The sequence below is a fragment of the Podarcis cretensis genome (genome assembly GCF_951804945.1).
Source record: "Podarcis cretensis genome assembly, chromosome: 8".
Taxonomy (NCBI): Eukaryota; Metazoa; Chordata; class Lepidosauria; order Squamata; family Lacertidae; genus Podarcis; species Podarcis cretensis.
The window spans coordinates 76178226-76194831 of record NC_137177.1 but is presented as its reverse complement, the minus strand read 5'-3'; the positions used below and the strand labels follow the sequence as shown (position 1 = coordinate 76194831).

Below are 16606 nucleotides of genomic sequence, written 5' to 3'. Positions count from 1 at the left end.
AAAGCAGTTACGAAATTTTTGAAAGCAGCTAAAAACATTTTTCTATCCAGTTATTTTAGGGCTTGCCAGAAGTTCCTTGCAGAATGTTACCAGGGGTTCATTAATAAGATTAGTGATGGCCGACAAACTCCCCTAGTAGAGTTTTCCCATGACCACTGATTCGCAAGGGAATATTACATGTTTTCTAGGGACCAGCATAATGGTGAGGACTAACAGGTCCAACCAATTCCCATGCGAACTGAGTATGCACCCACTGAAATGGTCGAAGTAGGACAGGCAAAAGAAGGTGTGACCAAAATCTAGAGGAAAATCTAGCACAGCGGAAAAGAACCTGTGCACCTCCCAGATTTTATCGTGACTCCCAACTCATCTCAGCCCCAGCCAGCATGATCAATTGTCAGGGTGAGAGGAGTTGTGCGGTCCACTAACACTTGGAGGGCCACAGATTCCTGAACTAGTTCCTGCAAGTTGTTGTGACTTTTGAGAAGAGGGGGAGCCAGTGTGATGTAGAGCAGTGTTCCCCAACCTTGGGCCTCCAGCTGTTTTTGGACTACAACTCCCATCATCCTTGACCACTGGTCTTGCTAGCGAGGGATGATGGGAGTTGTAGTCCAAAAACAGCTGGAGGCCCAAGGTTGGGGAACACTGATGTAGAGTGTCAGACTAGGACTTGGGAGACCAGGGTTTGAATCCCTGCTCAGCCTGGGAACTCATTGGACAACCTTGGGCTAGTCACAGTTTCTCAGCCTAACCCACCTTGCAGGATTGCCATGGGAAGGAAGAGAGCCGCATATGCCACCTAGAGCTCCTTGGAGGGAAAGTGAGATAAATAAATAAAAATATGCTGGAATAGGTAGACTTGTGGTTTGGATAATTACATTTTCAAGCAAGTGTTGCAGGCTCTAGGCCAGAGACAGGCCTGATTGGTTGTGTAGTCCAAGACATCAGGAGACTGGAAAAGGCTGGACAAGTTTATACTTTTTACTGAGAAGGGGTCCAGAGTTGAGTTATAAATGTTAAACTATTGGGGGATTCTAGCCTCTATACAGTTTAGACGATGCAAGACTGTTAAGGGTCTTCCCCCTTCCTAAATGTGCCCCAGAATCCAGTGAAACACTCAGCAAGTTGGGGAGGAGTTTTTTTGAAGGTGTGAAGCAGCTTATAGCAAGGATAGCTATCTCCCCCCCCCCCCGATGTTGTGGACTACAACTCTCATCAGCCCCAGCCAGCATGTCTAATAGGGCTGTTGATGGAGATTGTAGTCCAAAACATGGGGGGGGGCCCTCATTGGATCCCCCTTGCTTATAGGGTCTAATAAATGGAGGCCGATTTCTTTTAAAAAAGATGATGATGATATATTTGAACTGTGAAACTCCCTTCCCCCCCCCACCCAATACTGGTACAATTGTTAAATTCTTTTGCGGGGAGGGGAAGCAACCGCAATTCCCCACTCTGTGGGCCAAAGTAAATAACCTGTCATAATGCATTTAACAAATGAGGATGCAAACCACAAGAGTAATGCACAGGAGAGGAAGGATCTCGTTCCTTGGCGGGGAGATTACTGAGGTTTGGGAACCTCGGAAATTGCTGGATTAAACTGGGGTCAGAGTAGAGCAAGCCGCAAAATGGTCCCCAAGCTACAGGAAGCAGTAGCCAAGGGTAATAGAGCTTCACCAGTAGGACAGGAAGGTGGAAGCTGATGGTTATTTAAGGAAGAGGCCTGGTGCTTTATGTCTCTGCGAGAGGGACGTTTCTTTGGGTTGCTTTTGCTCCTCTGTTTAAAAATAAACCTCTGGCCTTCTGTCACAGCAGCAGGTAGAGTTGCTAGACATATCTGATTTCAGAACATTTCTTGCTGGAGCCAGGTGGACCAGCCAACTGAGTCGCACAAGCCCACGAAAGAACAGAAGCTACCACCTACCACCATCCCAATGGTGCAAATTCCATGGTGCTTAGAGATCCATGGCTTGTACCCAGTGTTAATCCTACCTATCAAAGTAAATGGACATGACTAACTTAGGCTTATTAATTTAAGCAGGTCTGCCCTAGTAGGACATAAGTTGGATGCAACCCAGTGGTTTGTTCTGGCAGCCCCACTTACTTAGACTTAGGGCCTTTCTTTTTTACTACCTCCCCACCCACTCCCATTAAAACGAGAATCTTTCTCAGCCAACACAATCTACTCATATTCTGTAGCAAAATCCGAACTGATCCTTGTTTGTGTTTATGGCTACATGGCCCCCTCCACCCCCTGCATAAAATTTAAAAGGACTTTCTGAGTGAGATCTCTAGATGGATTAAAAATAGACTTTATTTGGGGAGACTTTTTGTATCTGGGGATTAGGTTATATTTAGCGAGCATCTCAATATGTTTCGATCCGAGTTTCAGTATCTGCTCAGGACCCATAAAAATTAGAGCACAAATGTGTTGATAGCTTTTAGTGGATTATATGCAGACAAGTCCGTGATAAAGACAGCTGATGAGCCTTTTCATTCACACTCTTGGGTGCTAAGAGCTACATTCAAAAAATGAAAATGGCTGTTAGGTGGCTGGCTACCTAGCAGTCTGTTGCTCTTTTAGAACAAAGAAACAATAAGCAGAAGAACACACCTGGTGTGTCAATGCTACATGAGTTGCTAGCATGGGCACCCACAGGGTTCCCTTGTGCCTGGAGGGTCCCCGTCTCCCAGTGAAAGTAGGCCTTAAAGATACATCTTTGTAGACAGTAGACATGTGTGTTTGGTTGTGGTGTGTGCAGGGTCCATGAGCGTTTCTCCTGTTTGTAAATGTACCCATGAGCCCCAAAAAGTTGGCAACCCCTGCTGGCTTCCCCCAAAGAGTGCTGGGAATTTGTATAATGAAAGTGTTGGCAATTCGCCTTTAAAGATCCCAAGCCCCTCTTGCAGAACAAAACCCCCAGAGTTTCCCCTTGGAAGACCTGCTCAGATATGTGTGTCATGGGTATGCTCAATGTGTTAATCAGAGTCTAAGCTTTGATGGATAGGTGTCTTACTAACTCGGAGCATGAAGGCATGCTCAGGAGACTGCTTCCCACAATATAGGTTGTAGAATTTACTGCTAGACCAGAAGACAGGGCAATGGACCATGACAAAGGGGTAGAAAGTTGCAGTGGCCAGAATCCAGCCAAAACCTTCCTAAAATATAGAGACTGGATCAAATGTAAATCATTGCAGTGCTGATATTTCAAATGACCTAGAACCCTTCCCCTGGGCAGAAAGCACAAGTAACCTATTTGATTTCTGAACATACTTGGACAAGTTTATTAAATATATTTTACTATTTTAATTAAGCACTTGGCTGTTGGTTTTTTGAGGTGTCAGGGAGATTGTTATCTTGTAGTCAACTCAGAATAAAACATTTCTTCCTCTCTGTATGTTGCTATTGGATTTGTATAAATCTTTGTTTACAGCATCCTGGGTTTGACCCCCCACCCCACCCCAGCCATAAACTCACTAAGACTGACTTGTGATTGAGTTTGTGGTGGTATTATTTTTTGTGCTTCATGTTTGTGTTGTTAAACCGCCTTGCAGATAGAAAGGCAGGATATACATATTTTAAATAAGTATGGGATTTGGGCCAAGTCTCCTTCCTTTCCTCTGTAGAGAACCTTTGGTCATGCAGATCTTGCTAAACTACAGTTCCCACCATCCCCGGCCATTGCTTATGCTTGCTGGGGCTGATGGGAGTTGTAGTCCAACAACATCTGGAAATCTGGAAGGCCAGAGGTTCCCCACACCTGGTCTAAGCCCACCCCTTCTGTAATGCTGAGTGTTGTAATCAGCACAGCATGGATATCCAGCATGTTGTTTGCTGGACAACAACTCCCACCATCCTGATTATTGGCCATGCTGGCTGCTAGGGAGTTGGAGTCCAACAGCATCTTGAGGACTTCAGTCGGCCGCCCCTGCATTACAGCATTAATGCATGTGAGCCACTTTGCCATGATCATCCTAACAAGCAGCAGCATTTATATTGCACTTAGATTTGGCACTCACTTGCCTGGTGGTTCTGGGACGCGGGTGACACTGTGGTCTAAACCACAGAGCCTAGGACTTGCCGATCAGAAGGTCGGCCGTTCGAATCCCCGCGACAGGGTGAGCTCCCATTGCTTGGTCCCTGCTCCTGCCCACCTAGCAGTTTGAAAGAATGTCAAAGTGCAAGTAGATAAATAGGTACTGCTCCGGCGGGAAGGTAAACGGTGTTTCCGTGAGCTGCTCTGGTTCGCCAGAAGTGGCTTAGTCATGCTGGCCACATGACCCGGAAGCTGTACGCCGGCTCCCTTGGCCAGTAAAGCGAGATGAGCGCGCAACCCGAGTCGGTCACGACTGGACCTAATGGTCAGGGGTCCTTTTACCTTTACTGCCTGGTGGTATTAGCAGGGAATAATGAGAGTTGCACCCCAGGAACCTCTGCATTGTCCTTGCATCGGCTGCCCCTCTTGCTAACGGTCCTCCTACAGCCTTTGCTGCGGGGAGTCTGCCTAGGTGATCCAGGCCGCCTTTTGCAGCTCGCCCGGTGCCTCTTGTTTCTCTCTTTCTCCCTTCTGCCGCTCAGCCCAGCTCAGATCACATGTTAAGCTGCTGCCGCCGCCGCCGCCTCTTCCCTCCCCTTTTGTAGTGTCAGAGCCTCCCCGGGTAACAAGCGATCCCCGGCTCCTCCGGCTGCTGCCTCCTCCGCTGCCACCTCCATGCAGGACGCCCCTACTTGGAGATCCGGATTTTGACTCTTCCCCTCCACTCTCAGCAGCGGCTGAAACAGGCAAAGGAGAAACGCTGCTCTCTGCTTTGGCGGCGGCTGGTTTGTTGCTTCGGAGTTCTTCTTCTTCCTCCTCTTCCCCCCTCCCAGAAGGGAAATCACCCCTCCACAGGGTGTGTGTTTGTGTGTGTGTGTCAGTTTGTACGTCAGTCATTTTTGTGCAATCGGTGTGCTCGCGTGCTTGTGTTTTGTGGGGGAGAGAGCTTTGAAAAACCCTTTGCTCCTTCTCCGGCTCTCTTTTCAATCCGGATTTAAACATCACTTTGAAACTCTTCTTTTCTCCCCTCCACCCACCCCCACCCTCTGTGTATTTAGGGGAGGAGTGTTGGAACCGAGAAATCTGCAAACACAGAAGTGTTGAGTTTTTTGGGGAGGTGGGGTGGGCTGTATTTTGTGTGTTGCGGTTTGTTTTTGTTTTGCTTTTAATCATTGCCAAACTGGATTATTTGGGAAGCCCAAATGGAAGACTTTGGCAGCCCTGGATTTTGGAACTAAATATGGACTGATTCTCCCCCCAAAAAGGTGGGGAATAGTGAAGCAGTCTTATTTCTTTTCCTGGAAGAGATTTATTTGGAAATCTTCTCCATATATGTCTGTATAAATATATATAAACTTTCAAAAGAAACCTGGATGCTTTGAGCTCGGAATGAGTTTTTCATCTTTTCACAGCTTAGACAGCTACCCCCTTCTCTGTCCAGAATTGTAGAGAAGGAAAAGCACTATTCTCTCGCTCCTCCACCCCCAGCTTAAGATGGAACTAGATCTTGCTTCAGGTTTTCAACATTTATTTTCACGGAAACCAGCTGCTTGCCTTCTCAAAGCCCTCCAAACAAAGCACACAGCCTATGTCATTTTGAGCTAAAAGGTTGTTTTTTCTCGTGTGTTTCTTAAAAAAAAATCATTGAATCCTGGTTGAGACTTGAGACTGAAATTTGAAAATTTGCAATTTCTGTAGGACTTAACCTCCATATTTGTGCATGTTTTTGTGCAACCCCTAATCCGGTAACTTTTTAAACTACCGTGCTGGTTAAAGAGATTTTCTCTTTGCCTCTGCTGACATTCTATTTTTGTTTTAAACACAGAAACGCTTCATTAAAGGGCTCAGACAGTATGGGAAGAACTTCTTCAGGATCCGAAAAGAGCTGCTTCCCAATAAGGAAACAGTAAGTATCCATGGACTTTATGTAACTTGTTTGTGTGTGCGTGTTTTATGGCACTCTGCATTCCTCCATTTGATCGTACAAAGCTGTTGCCTTTTAACCCTGTGCTGGGCTTTTAACTCAGCTGCTTCTGGGACAGTTTTCAGAGCTGTTGTGTTGCGGGTGTGTGTTATCCCCCCTCAAAGCAATAGACTTGAGAAAGTAAACCAGTTTACTTTACAAACGCGTGTTTGATCAGATGGTGCTGGCAGTTTAGGGACGCAGCTCAGACCTAATTTTAAATGGATGATGTGATGATAATAGTTGCAGGGATAGTCGTTGCGTTGCTAAACTTGAAGGCCGTATTGAAGCCGATTCTAATTGCATTTCGAAGAACAGAAGTCTCTGTGGGTTGGGTCGGGGTGTCTGCCCTGGCTGTGTCGGGAGGTTGTTGTGTGTGTGTCACTTAACGCTTCGGCCGTTAGCAGATGACAGTTTTTGTTTCTCAGCCGATAGGATCCTTCCTGCCAATACACAACCATCCAGCTGACAGATTTATTTATTTTTGCTGAAAATCTTGCAGGTGCCTGCATTAGAGAAAACAAGAAATACATGCCTTTCCTTTTAGAAAGCAGGGGAGATTAGGATCGGTTGAGGTCTAGTAGTTCCTATCTCTAGAAGCTTCTGTTTTCAGAGCTGCTGGTAGTTTCTCTTTGCCGCTTGTAGAAGGGACAGGCTCCCTTTTTGGCTTTTGGTTAAGAAAAGAGCAATGAAAAGCGGCAGGCAGAGGTAGTATTTGTCCCTGGGTGCTTGTTCCATGGGACACTTGCATATTTTTAAAGCAACATCAAGGTGATTGTTCAGCAAATGCTTAAAGAATGGTTTCTCATGGTGGAACCTCTTTGCCACGAAAATGTCGCCGTCTTCATTTCTCTGAATTCGAGAAGCAGGCAGGGAGAGAGTCACTGTGATTGTGAGTCATGGTTTTAATTTAATTGAGTAACTTGGACTCTGAGGTTTTCCTCCATGGTGTGAAATATGACTGTTGAGCTACTGTGTTGTGACACGAGGACCTGTCATCGTGAAGGATTAATTGTAACATCACGTACACCAGGCAGGCTTCCTGCAGAGTTTTTCTTGCTTTTTGTCCCCGCTATGGACAAACGATTATAAAGGAAAAGTAAACTTCTGCATTTTAATAACTTTCTCATTGGACAAAGGCTCTGGGAAGAAAGCTATATCCTTTTCTTAATAAAATCAAAACAAAACAAATGGACACACACCCTAACAAACATTGGCTTTTCTAAAAATATATAAAGACATAGGTTGTGAGCAGATATTTTTTGTTTTACGTATCTAACAAAGTCCTTTTAAATTGTTCACTCTCTGCAATGATACGGGGTGTGGGTGTGGGTGGGTGTATTTTTTTTTTGCAAAGTCAAGTGAGAAAAAGGAGGTTCGCCCAGTCACCCTCGTTGGACTTTGAACTTGCCAAGTCACATAACTTGTGCCCTCCCCTTTAGAAGAAGGGAAGAGTTACAGGCTCTGTGAAAAAAAAGAACTCAGGGTGCTGACGCCACTCAAGCATCACATTTTTATTGTGGGAGGCCTAAACATTTTGTGTTCGAGGAGATGGGGCATTGAAGCTCAAGCTGTTTGATGTCCTGTGTTGGGGTCCCAACTGAGCTTCAGCCTCTCATGCCTCTAGTGGTGACTGATCTGCGAGTAACCTTTGACCTACAATGGGTTGTTTAATCTCTGCTTCCTGTTCTTGCCCACAGGTTTCCTCTTGCTTGATCTTGCCTCCTCAATCAGGCAGAGCTCAAGAATTGGGGGGGGGGCAGGGGGGAGCAGAGGGCAGGGCTGGACACAGACTTGCTCTTGTGTGCTTTAAAAAGGACAAAAAATAATGCTTTTGATTTTGCAAGCTTTCTTGATTTGTTTTCTTCTCCTAAAACGACCCACCCCACCTTTTTTTTTGCCTGAAATTGTTAAGAATGGGATAGCACAGTAGGAAGGAAGGAAGGGAGAGAGGGAAAGGGCAACCCCATAGTGAAAGTGAATCTAGAGCAACACGAACCTTGAAGTGGAAGAGTGGCTCTTGTTTGTTGGGATCATGACACAGCTAGGACCAGCTTGTTGTACCCCTGGGTGCAAGTTCCAAGGCATATTTACCTGGCCTTGGTTAACTTAGCTGGTGGTGGCAGCCTTGAATTTGACCTTGGGAATGCCAGTTAGAATGCATTACAACTGAGGATCTTTTGTTTTGGATGATATTGTTTGGAGTTTGCCTGCGCTTATTATTTTTATTATTTAAATACTAAGCATCTGGACTCCAGAATTTTTTACCTACCATTTGCATCCTTTGACCCAGAACCCAGTCCAAGGGCAGTGAAGAGGAGTTAGTTTTGGTGAGTTGTAGCAAAAACTAGTCCTACTCAAGAGTAGACCAGCTGAAATTAATGGATATGGCTAACTTAGGCCCATTAAATTAATTGGGTCTACTTGAGTGGAAGTGCCTTCTGCATATTATATTAGAATCATAGCCTTAGGCTAGTATTCTCTGACTTGAGTTTGTGCATGTGTATTAAATGGCTGTGTGAGCTTATATTCCTTCTGGTTTGAAATTTCCTCATCTTGCAAACAAGTCCACAAAAAATTGCAAGCCTACTATGGGTTTTATTAGCCGGCTTTCACATATGGATGGGATATAAGTGCATTTAAATAATTAATAAAATAAACATATGAGTCACCCATGGCATAAAGGAACCCATGGCAGAAGTGCCAACTTTCCTAATTCTTTCCTTCCAGAAGTCTCCTAGTGGAGATTTCCTTGCCACCGGCAACCAAGCACAATGCTGCAGGAAAGTGCCCTAATTAAGGGGCAGAGAACCTGCTTTGCATGCAGACGGTCCCAGCTTCAATTTCCAATGGCCTCTCCAGGTGGAGATGAGTCTGAAACCCTGGAGAGCCATTGCCAGTCGGTGTAGACAGTTGTGAACTAGGTGGACCAATGGTCTCACTCATCATAAGGCAGCTTCCTAACAAAATGAATTTCAATAGGGGAAAACGTAAGGTTCCACATTTAAGCAGGAAGAGGCTGCACAAATATATCATGGGGGACACCTGGCTTGCATGTGAAAAGAATCTCGGGGTCTTAGTAGACCACAAACTTAACATGAGTCAGCTGTGTGATACTGCAACAAAAAAAAATGCCATTCTAGGCTGCATCAACAGAAGTATAGTGTCCAGATTAAGGGAAGTCATAGTCCTGCTCTATTCTACCTTGGTCAGGCCACACCTGGAGTACTTTGTCCACTTCTGGGCACCACAATTTACAAAGGATATTGGCAAGCTGGAAGGTGTGCAGAGGAAGGTAACCAAGATGATCAAAAGTCTGGAAGCCAAGCCTTATGAGGAATGGTTGAGGGAGTTGGGTAAGCTTAGCCTGGAAAAGAGACAACTGAGAGGTGGTGTGATAGCCACTTTCAATTGTCTAAATGGATGGAGCCATTTTCTTCTGCTCTGGAGGCTAGGACCTGAACCAATGGCTTCAAGTTACAAGAAAGGAGATTCCAATTAAACACGAGGAAGAGCTTTCTGACACTAAGAGCTGTTTGACAGTCTCCCACCAGAGGTGGTGGACTCCCCTGAAGGTTTTTAAGCAGAAGTTGGATGGCCATCTGTCATGGTTGCTTTAGTTGAGGTTCCTGCATTGCAGGGCATCAGACTAGATGTTCCTCAGGGTCCCTCCCAACTCTTACAATTCTATAATTCAATAGAGCGGGGGGGAAAGGACTCCCACATCCTGTGTATCTGCTATATTTGCTTTTCAAGTGTGGCAAGGGCACCTCTCGCCAATGAGTGTGGGCTCCTGGTGGGCATGTTTTTATAAACAGATTCTGCATTCACATTTTGTGAGCTGGTTGTGCCGGAACCAAGGCTCCCAAGAATATTAGAAGAGCCCTGCTGGATCAGAACAAAGACCCATCTAGTCAAGCATCCACAGTCCCACAATGACCAACCAGATGTCTCTGGGAAGCCCAGGAAGACACGAGATTGTAGTAGCCTCGCTTCCCCAGAGTTTAGCATTCAGAGATGTACTGCCCCTGATCCTGGTGGGAAGTGGAGCTGGGGTATCACCATTATGGCTCATAGCCACTGATAGCCTAATCCTCCATTAATTTGTCTGATCCCTTTTTAAAGTCATCCAGGTTGATGGCAATCACCACCTCTTATTCTGAGTTTGGTCTCCTGCTTACAGAAACCAGTGTGCTGAGTCTGACACAGGAAAACCTAACAATTTTAGAGGGATTGAGATAGTTCAGGGCATGTGAACCTTGGAGAGGAAGAAGGGTTTGCATTTTTATTTTCAGTTACTGACGTATAAATTAATGCTACATATTTCCTTTGCAAACCAGACTATAACAAGTTGCCTGCCTGCCTGCCTGCCTTCACATACCAACCTGTCTTAAGTTATTTGCTGCTATTCGATAGCCTGAATGGAAAGAACTGTCTCTTTTTACAAAGGGGTTGGTTTCTGTTCGCCTGGAGGTGATAGTTACTTGCTGTGCTGTTGCAGGTAACTGACTTTTCACCTGCTATAGGTTGATTTTCATGTTTCATTGTCATAATTTGTACACTCCCCTCCCCCCATTTTTAAAAATTAAATGGTAGTTAAATTGTTGTTGTCTTTTAATCTAGGGTTTAAGGAGATCCTATTCCTACAGATACACTCCCTTCATCCTTTCTTCTCAATAAACCAAGGTTTTAATCTTATTGTGCAGCTATTGATTTATATTTTCTAGCCTGCTCTGTGGCTAGTTCTCTGGGCATGTTACAGTTAAAATAATTTGTGTTCTAATAAATACTGGACTGAAACATCTGTCAGATCTCACAGCTGGGCCCTGAAAGGCCATAACTGAGGGTGACTAAGAATGTATATGTTTATTCCATTGCTGTTATAAAGGTGTGTTGAAAGTAATTAATAATGTTCCCGAAAAGGCAGTGGTACAGTCTTCCTTGGGATTGTAGTGCACAAAAATGCCAGGGGAAGATTACATGTTTTGTAAGTGACCACAAAGTAGGAAGTTAGCATGTCAGGGAGGCTGGGACATCTTAATGTGACCTTTCCACGTGCAGAGAGAGAGAGAGGGAGGGAGAGAGGTGGGGGTGCTAGGAAAGCATCTAAATGTGCGGTTGCAGAGTTGAATTTTCAGCTGGTACAATTCCAAGAGTACAGTACCACATGCTTCCTCATCCCACCCTTGCATCTGAATTTGTTTTGAGGGATTGGCCAAATAAGCTTTCAGTTTACAGGTTGGGATGAGGTATGATGTGTGGAACCCTGAAATAGCTGGACTGCGCCCAAAGGTGTATTTATTTTTTTAAGGCATTATTTCTGTCTCTGGTTCTCCTCTCAGGCCAAGGGCAGCATTGTTGGGACAGGCTGCCCGGGCTAAACAAATGGCGCTTTTAGTACCTTGGTACAGTGTTGCCCTTTCCAACGTCCAGAGTTATTTAATTTTAGATTCAGGGTCCTAGACAAACAGTGGCATTCTTGGCTCATTAACACTTAATCTAGTGTTACATAATCCCACGATTTGGCTTTCTTAAACAGTTTCTGCTGAAAAGACACACACACACACACACACACACACACACACACACAATGTATTGCAATGCTGCACATGTGGTTTGGAAAAGGTCATGGTACCATATATACTCGAGTATAAGCCGACCCGAATATAAGCCGAGGCACCTAATTTAACCACAAAAAACTGGGGAAACTTATTGACTGGAGTATAAGCCGATTCACCACACCACAAACCTCCTGGTGGGCCAGAGTGTGTGTGTGTGTTTGTGCGTGCATGTGCACACAGCAGAGGGGGCTTCTTTCTCCCCCCCCCAGCACCTCCCGCCCCCTTGTCTACCTAGGGTGCTACCGAGAGGCAGAGGCTGGTGGCGGCAGCGGCAGAGGAAGAACAAGCAGCCCAAAAGGGCTGCTTTCGGGCTGCTCGTTCCTCCTCTGCCGCCGCGGACAGCGGCAAAGGCGGAGGAGGAGGAAGGAGCAGCCTGAAAGGACCCTCACTGAAAAAGTCGGCTTATACTCAAGTATATACGGTACAGTGGTACCTCGGGTTAAGTACTTAATTTGTTTGGAGGTCCGTTCTTAACCTGAATCTGTTCTTAACCTAAGGCACCACTTTAGCTAATGGGGCCTCCTGCTGCTGCCGCGCCACCGGAGCACGATTTCTGTTCTCATCCTGAAGCAAAGTTCTTAACCTGAAGCACTATTTCTGGGTTAGCGGAGTCTGTAACCTGAAGCGTATGTAACCCGAGGTACCACTGTACTTTTTTTCTTAAGCCCACAGAAGTTTGGTAGGAAGTTTTGTTGGGGTCCTCGGCTCCACCTGTGCAATCTACACAGGCTGACTGTGAACAGATGCATCAGTGCATTTGCAGGCTGGCTGGAGTTAATGATTCTCTCTCGTCCCTCCCACCTGCCCCCACTTAAACTGCAAATTTCCTTTAATGAAGGGAATGGGATAATTGCTTAGGCAAGGGCTTTTCACCCCCTCAGTGCAAAGCCCTGACTTCTCTGAACCTCAAACATTCCCACCCCTTTTAAATGTGGATCTCATAACACTTCTTTTTTTTTTTTTAAATGCCGGGAGCAGAGCCTTAATTGTGCATAGACAGTATGGACACAACCCTCTTGCCCTGCTTTCCCACAGGAAGTCTTTATTTTTGTGTAGAAGGTTTGTTTCCCTAATGATGAGGCATATTAATATAGCGTTGGGGCCTTGGCTCTTAATTTTCTCACTTGCCATGTAAGCATTTTTGTTGTTGCCACTGCTCTTCAAATACCATACCTTCTCTCCCCCACCTTAATAACTTGCTCTCTCGCTTCCTCCCTCATCTCTCTTCCTGATGCAACCAAAGCTGAAATTTCCCATTAGGGCTGGAATCGGCTGCCAACATAAACAACCCCTGCTTCTGCTCCTCTTGGTTCTGGCCTGCCTCGTTCTGGATATTACAGGAGGGGGAGGAATTTTTCGTTTCTGTGAAATTGCAGGCTGGTCTTCTGTTTATTAAGTCAGATAATGGCCTGATTCTGCCCCCAACCCCTCTCTTTTTGTATTTAGCCACAGCAGAAATGCTGCATTAAAGTCCAGCCTGGTGATCAACAGGCTGTAGGAGTGGTCCTTGGCTTGGCAGGGGCATCATTTATGGAGGGGGGAAGCCCATCCTCTCTACTCCATCCTATGTTTCAAGCCTCATGGATCTATTCCTCCAGATGCTTAGTTCTTGTGCAGTGCTACAAAAGAGCTGCCACAAAACTTCCAATGCACACTGGATTGTGTGTGTGTGTGTGTGTGTGTGTGTGTGTGTTTTACATCCATTTTTCTTCATTTGGTTCCCTTCAATGTAAATATGTACAAATGCAGGCCTCCGAGTCGTGCAATCAATCTTGTCTCCTGAAATCTTTGCCCACTCTCACCCACACAACAGACTGCAACAGTGGGCCTGCTGGTTTGCTCAGAATTGGCAAGCCATTCGCATATGCTGCAAAGCCAGCTCTCCCCCTCCCCCAGCTCCCCCGGTAAGGGATGTTTCCCCACTGAATGTCTAGTCTACCCCACTCATTTAAACCATTAATCTCAAACACGCTTAGCAAAGACCAGACTCTGCCGTGATCCAGCAGGTATTATCTTGTGTTCTTGTGCCACCTAAGCAATGATCCACACACCACACGCAGACTGTTTGTTCTAGGAACAAACGTAGGGATATGAGAAACGGAGATTTCCAGAACATCCCAAAATTATAAGTTCTCGGTGTGGGGAGGCCTTGTGTCTTTGAGAGAGAGAGAGAGAGTACATGTAAAAAAACCAAACACCCAGATGTGGGTGGGGAAAGGGAGATTCTCATGTTTGAATCCTCCTCACCATCAAAGGCTTTCTGCATATGGAAAGGTAGCACATCAGTGAGAATGGTTCTTTCTTGAGCTGGCCTCACCTGTCCAAAGCAGTACATTTAGCTCTCCATGTGAACTCAGTTTCTGATGGAAAGGAGCAGTTGAAACACATGGTGCTACTCTTGTTTCATTATCAACTGGTATGGATCCTAGAATCAATAGAATTGTAGAGATGGAAGGGCGCCCAAGGATTATCTAGCCCAACCCCCCTGCAATGCAGGAATCTCAACACAAAGTACCATGTACTTGTCTTAAAAAATTGACCAGGCTTAAATTTAGTAGTAATGACTTTTTAAAAATTTTGTTAGTACCAAAGAAAGATGATGAAAGGTGAACCAGTAGGCATGATCTCTGAAGTTAGCGGAGATGCCTTGAAAGCAGTTAAACTGAAGGTATTTTCTCCAGATTTTTCTGGATTCGAAATGGGTTAAGGATCTGATTGTTAAATCTGATGATCTACCTACCATGTTAGCTGATAGCAAGAAGGGCTTTGCTTGAAGAGCAACATTCTGACAACTTGTGTAATCCTGCCGTGTGCATAGACTCTGCTTGCTTGTGCTGAGTATGACTTCATAGCTTAAAACTTCAGCCGAGTATGCAATTCCAGTGCTATTTTTGGCCAGCAAGTCTTTGGTTTTCAAATTTTGCCTTGCACAGGTGTTCTGAATGGGCCTGGCAGGTATGCATCTTCCCACCTTGAGACTAGCCTTGTTTCCACCACATCTACCTCAATGCACTGCTGGATACAGATGGGAAAAAGCAAATTTGTGCCAGTGGAGGCGGAAAAGCGACATTCCACCACAGAGAGATTGAACCAATCCCTCTGGAGAGATTTCAGTGAGGGATTAAGCAACCAAGACAAGGAAGTACACTTTAATAACATGGAAGTATTAAAAAGAGACAGAAAAGAATTAAACATGCACATAGTTTACTGCATGGGTAGCCAACGTGGTTCCTTCCAGATTTTTTCAGACTGCATCTCCCACCATCCCTGGCTATTTGCCATGCTAGCTGGGGATGATGGGAGTTGGAGTCCACAACATCTAGAATGGGAACCATTGGTTATCCATGCACATAGGAAAAAACAGATCTGCAGAGAATTAAAAATACCCAGGTTGTCTAGTGTGGAACCATGTCAGCTTAAATTGTTTGCAATTTTCACAGTGACAAAAGTTTACCCATAGCCAAGCTGCTTATTGGAGCAGGGTGGTAAAGCTATTTCTGGGATGTTGCATGTTGGCAACACTTGTTTATGGACTTTCAAAGACTATGATGGTGAGCTACTAGGGCTCAGTTGAGTTGGAGGCAGCCATTTGATGTGAGAGAAAGCAAGCGCCTGTCCCCTGCAGCCTCCGGGAACAGAGCCAAGTTCTTTAACCTCTTGGCTGCTGCCCTGCTTGAGTAGCCCCTCCCGTGCCCCGAAATATATTTCCAGATGCAGTTGTCCCCGAAATCATAAAACAGGAGCTGGCCTTCTGGTGCCAACATTGGATTCTGCTAGCTCTGTTTACCACGGGCAGTAAATCAAGCCAGCTATTTATGCAGCAGCTCTGTTTTCTAGTTTACTTAGGAGATTGAAACCATGATGTTTGCTTTTGTTCATCAGGTTTACTGTGTGCTAGAAGTAAAATATTATTGCAAGCAAGAGGGGAGCCATTAGCAGATTGCATCTTGCCTGTGCTGTGAGCCAGTGACTCTGCTGCTGGTTTCTGGGAGAGGAAGGTACTTACTTGGGAGAGCAGAGCCAAATTCTGTAGGGGAAATCGATGCCCCGCTGCCTGGTTTTTCTACACACACACACACACAAACACACTCTTTTAAAATTTTGGAATGCTCTTGTTTCCCCCCCCAGTAATTCCTATGTGGTTCCTCATATTGTTACATGATCTACTATATATTTTGGAAACTTGTGCATCTGCCTTCTATTCTGCGGGTTCCCAGACTGTGATCCCTAGTGGTCTGTGGCATGTCCTAAAGATAGGAGATGGCTTATCCATCACATTAACTATACGTGCTGATTTAGTTGTATTTTTATTGCTTCTTTTATTTTTTGTATTGTATTTTATTGTCGTACAATGTGAATTTTGTCGACGGTACAACTGTGTTTGGGTCCCATATACCTGGAGATCCCTAAGGACTGAAAGAGCAGTCTTAAGGCATGTGCTTTGTTCCTGTGACTCTCCTGGCCATTAGGGAAGGGCCTTAGGTCAGTGATATTACACACACTTGTCATGCAGAAAGTCCCAGGTTCAGGCCCCAGCAACCACTGGTACAGCTGCTGCTGCTGCCAGTCTTTGTAGACAATACTGAACTTATTCTAAGGAGCTTCCTTTGGCATGGCCAGCAGGCAGTATAAACTTGGAATCTTCTGCCATCTCCAGGGATATCCCAGTAGGCACATAAGTGGACTCTTCACCAGACAAGTCAATATGGAAACATCATCATGAGAGTAGGAAGTTTGACAAGCAATTGCCCTCTGAACCATCTTCAAACTGTGCTCCCTCATTACTTGCTGAAGAGGCTGTTCCTGGGGAGCTACAGTTGGCCCTCTGCAAATCTCTCTTTTTATATTTTAAGCTATTCCAGTATCTTTTGCCCGCTGAGACAACGAGAGAGATCTCTCCACTTTCAGCTAAGATAAGGAAGACCTAAGTGGCCCTTTTCTCTTTCACCTGCCCCAAAATGTGTGCCCATCTCCTGCGCAGTTTGAGG

General features: G+C 45.3%; 1 protein-coding gene across 19 annotated transcripts in view; it reads left to right on the top strand.

Annotated features, from left to right (window-relative positions):
- Window positions 1-16606, top strand: part of RERE (arginine-glutamic acid dipeptide repeats) — a 351307-nt gene that overhangs the window by 270375 nt on the left and 64326 nt on the right. For all 19 annotated transcript variants that reach the window (XM_079986730.1, XM_079986735.1, XM_079986734.1 and 16 more), the window contains one exon: window positions 5860-5940. In XM_079986730.1, the coding sequence (XP_079842856.1) occupies window positions 5860-5940 (81 nt within the window). The remainder of the gene's footprint in view (window positions 1-5859; window positions 5941-16606) is intronic.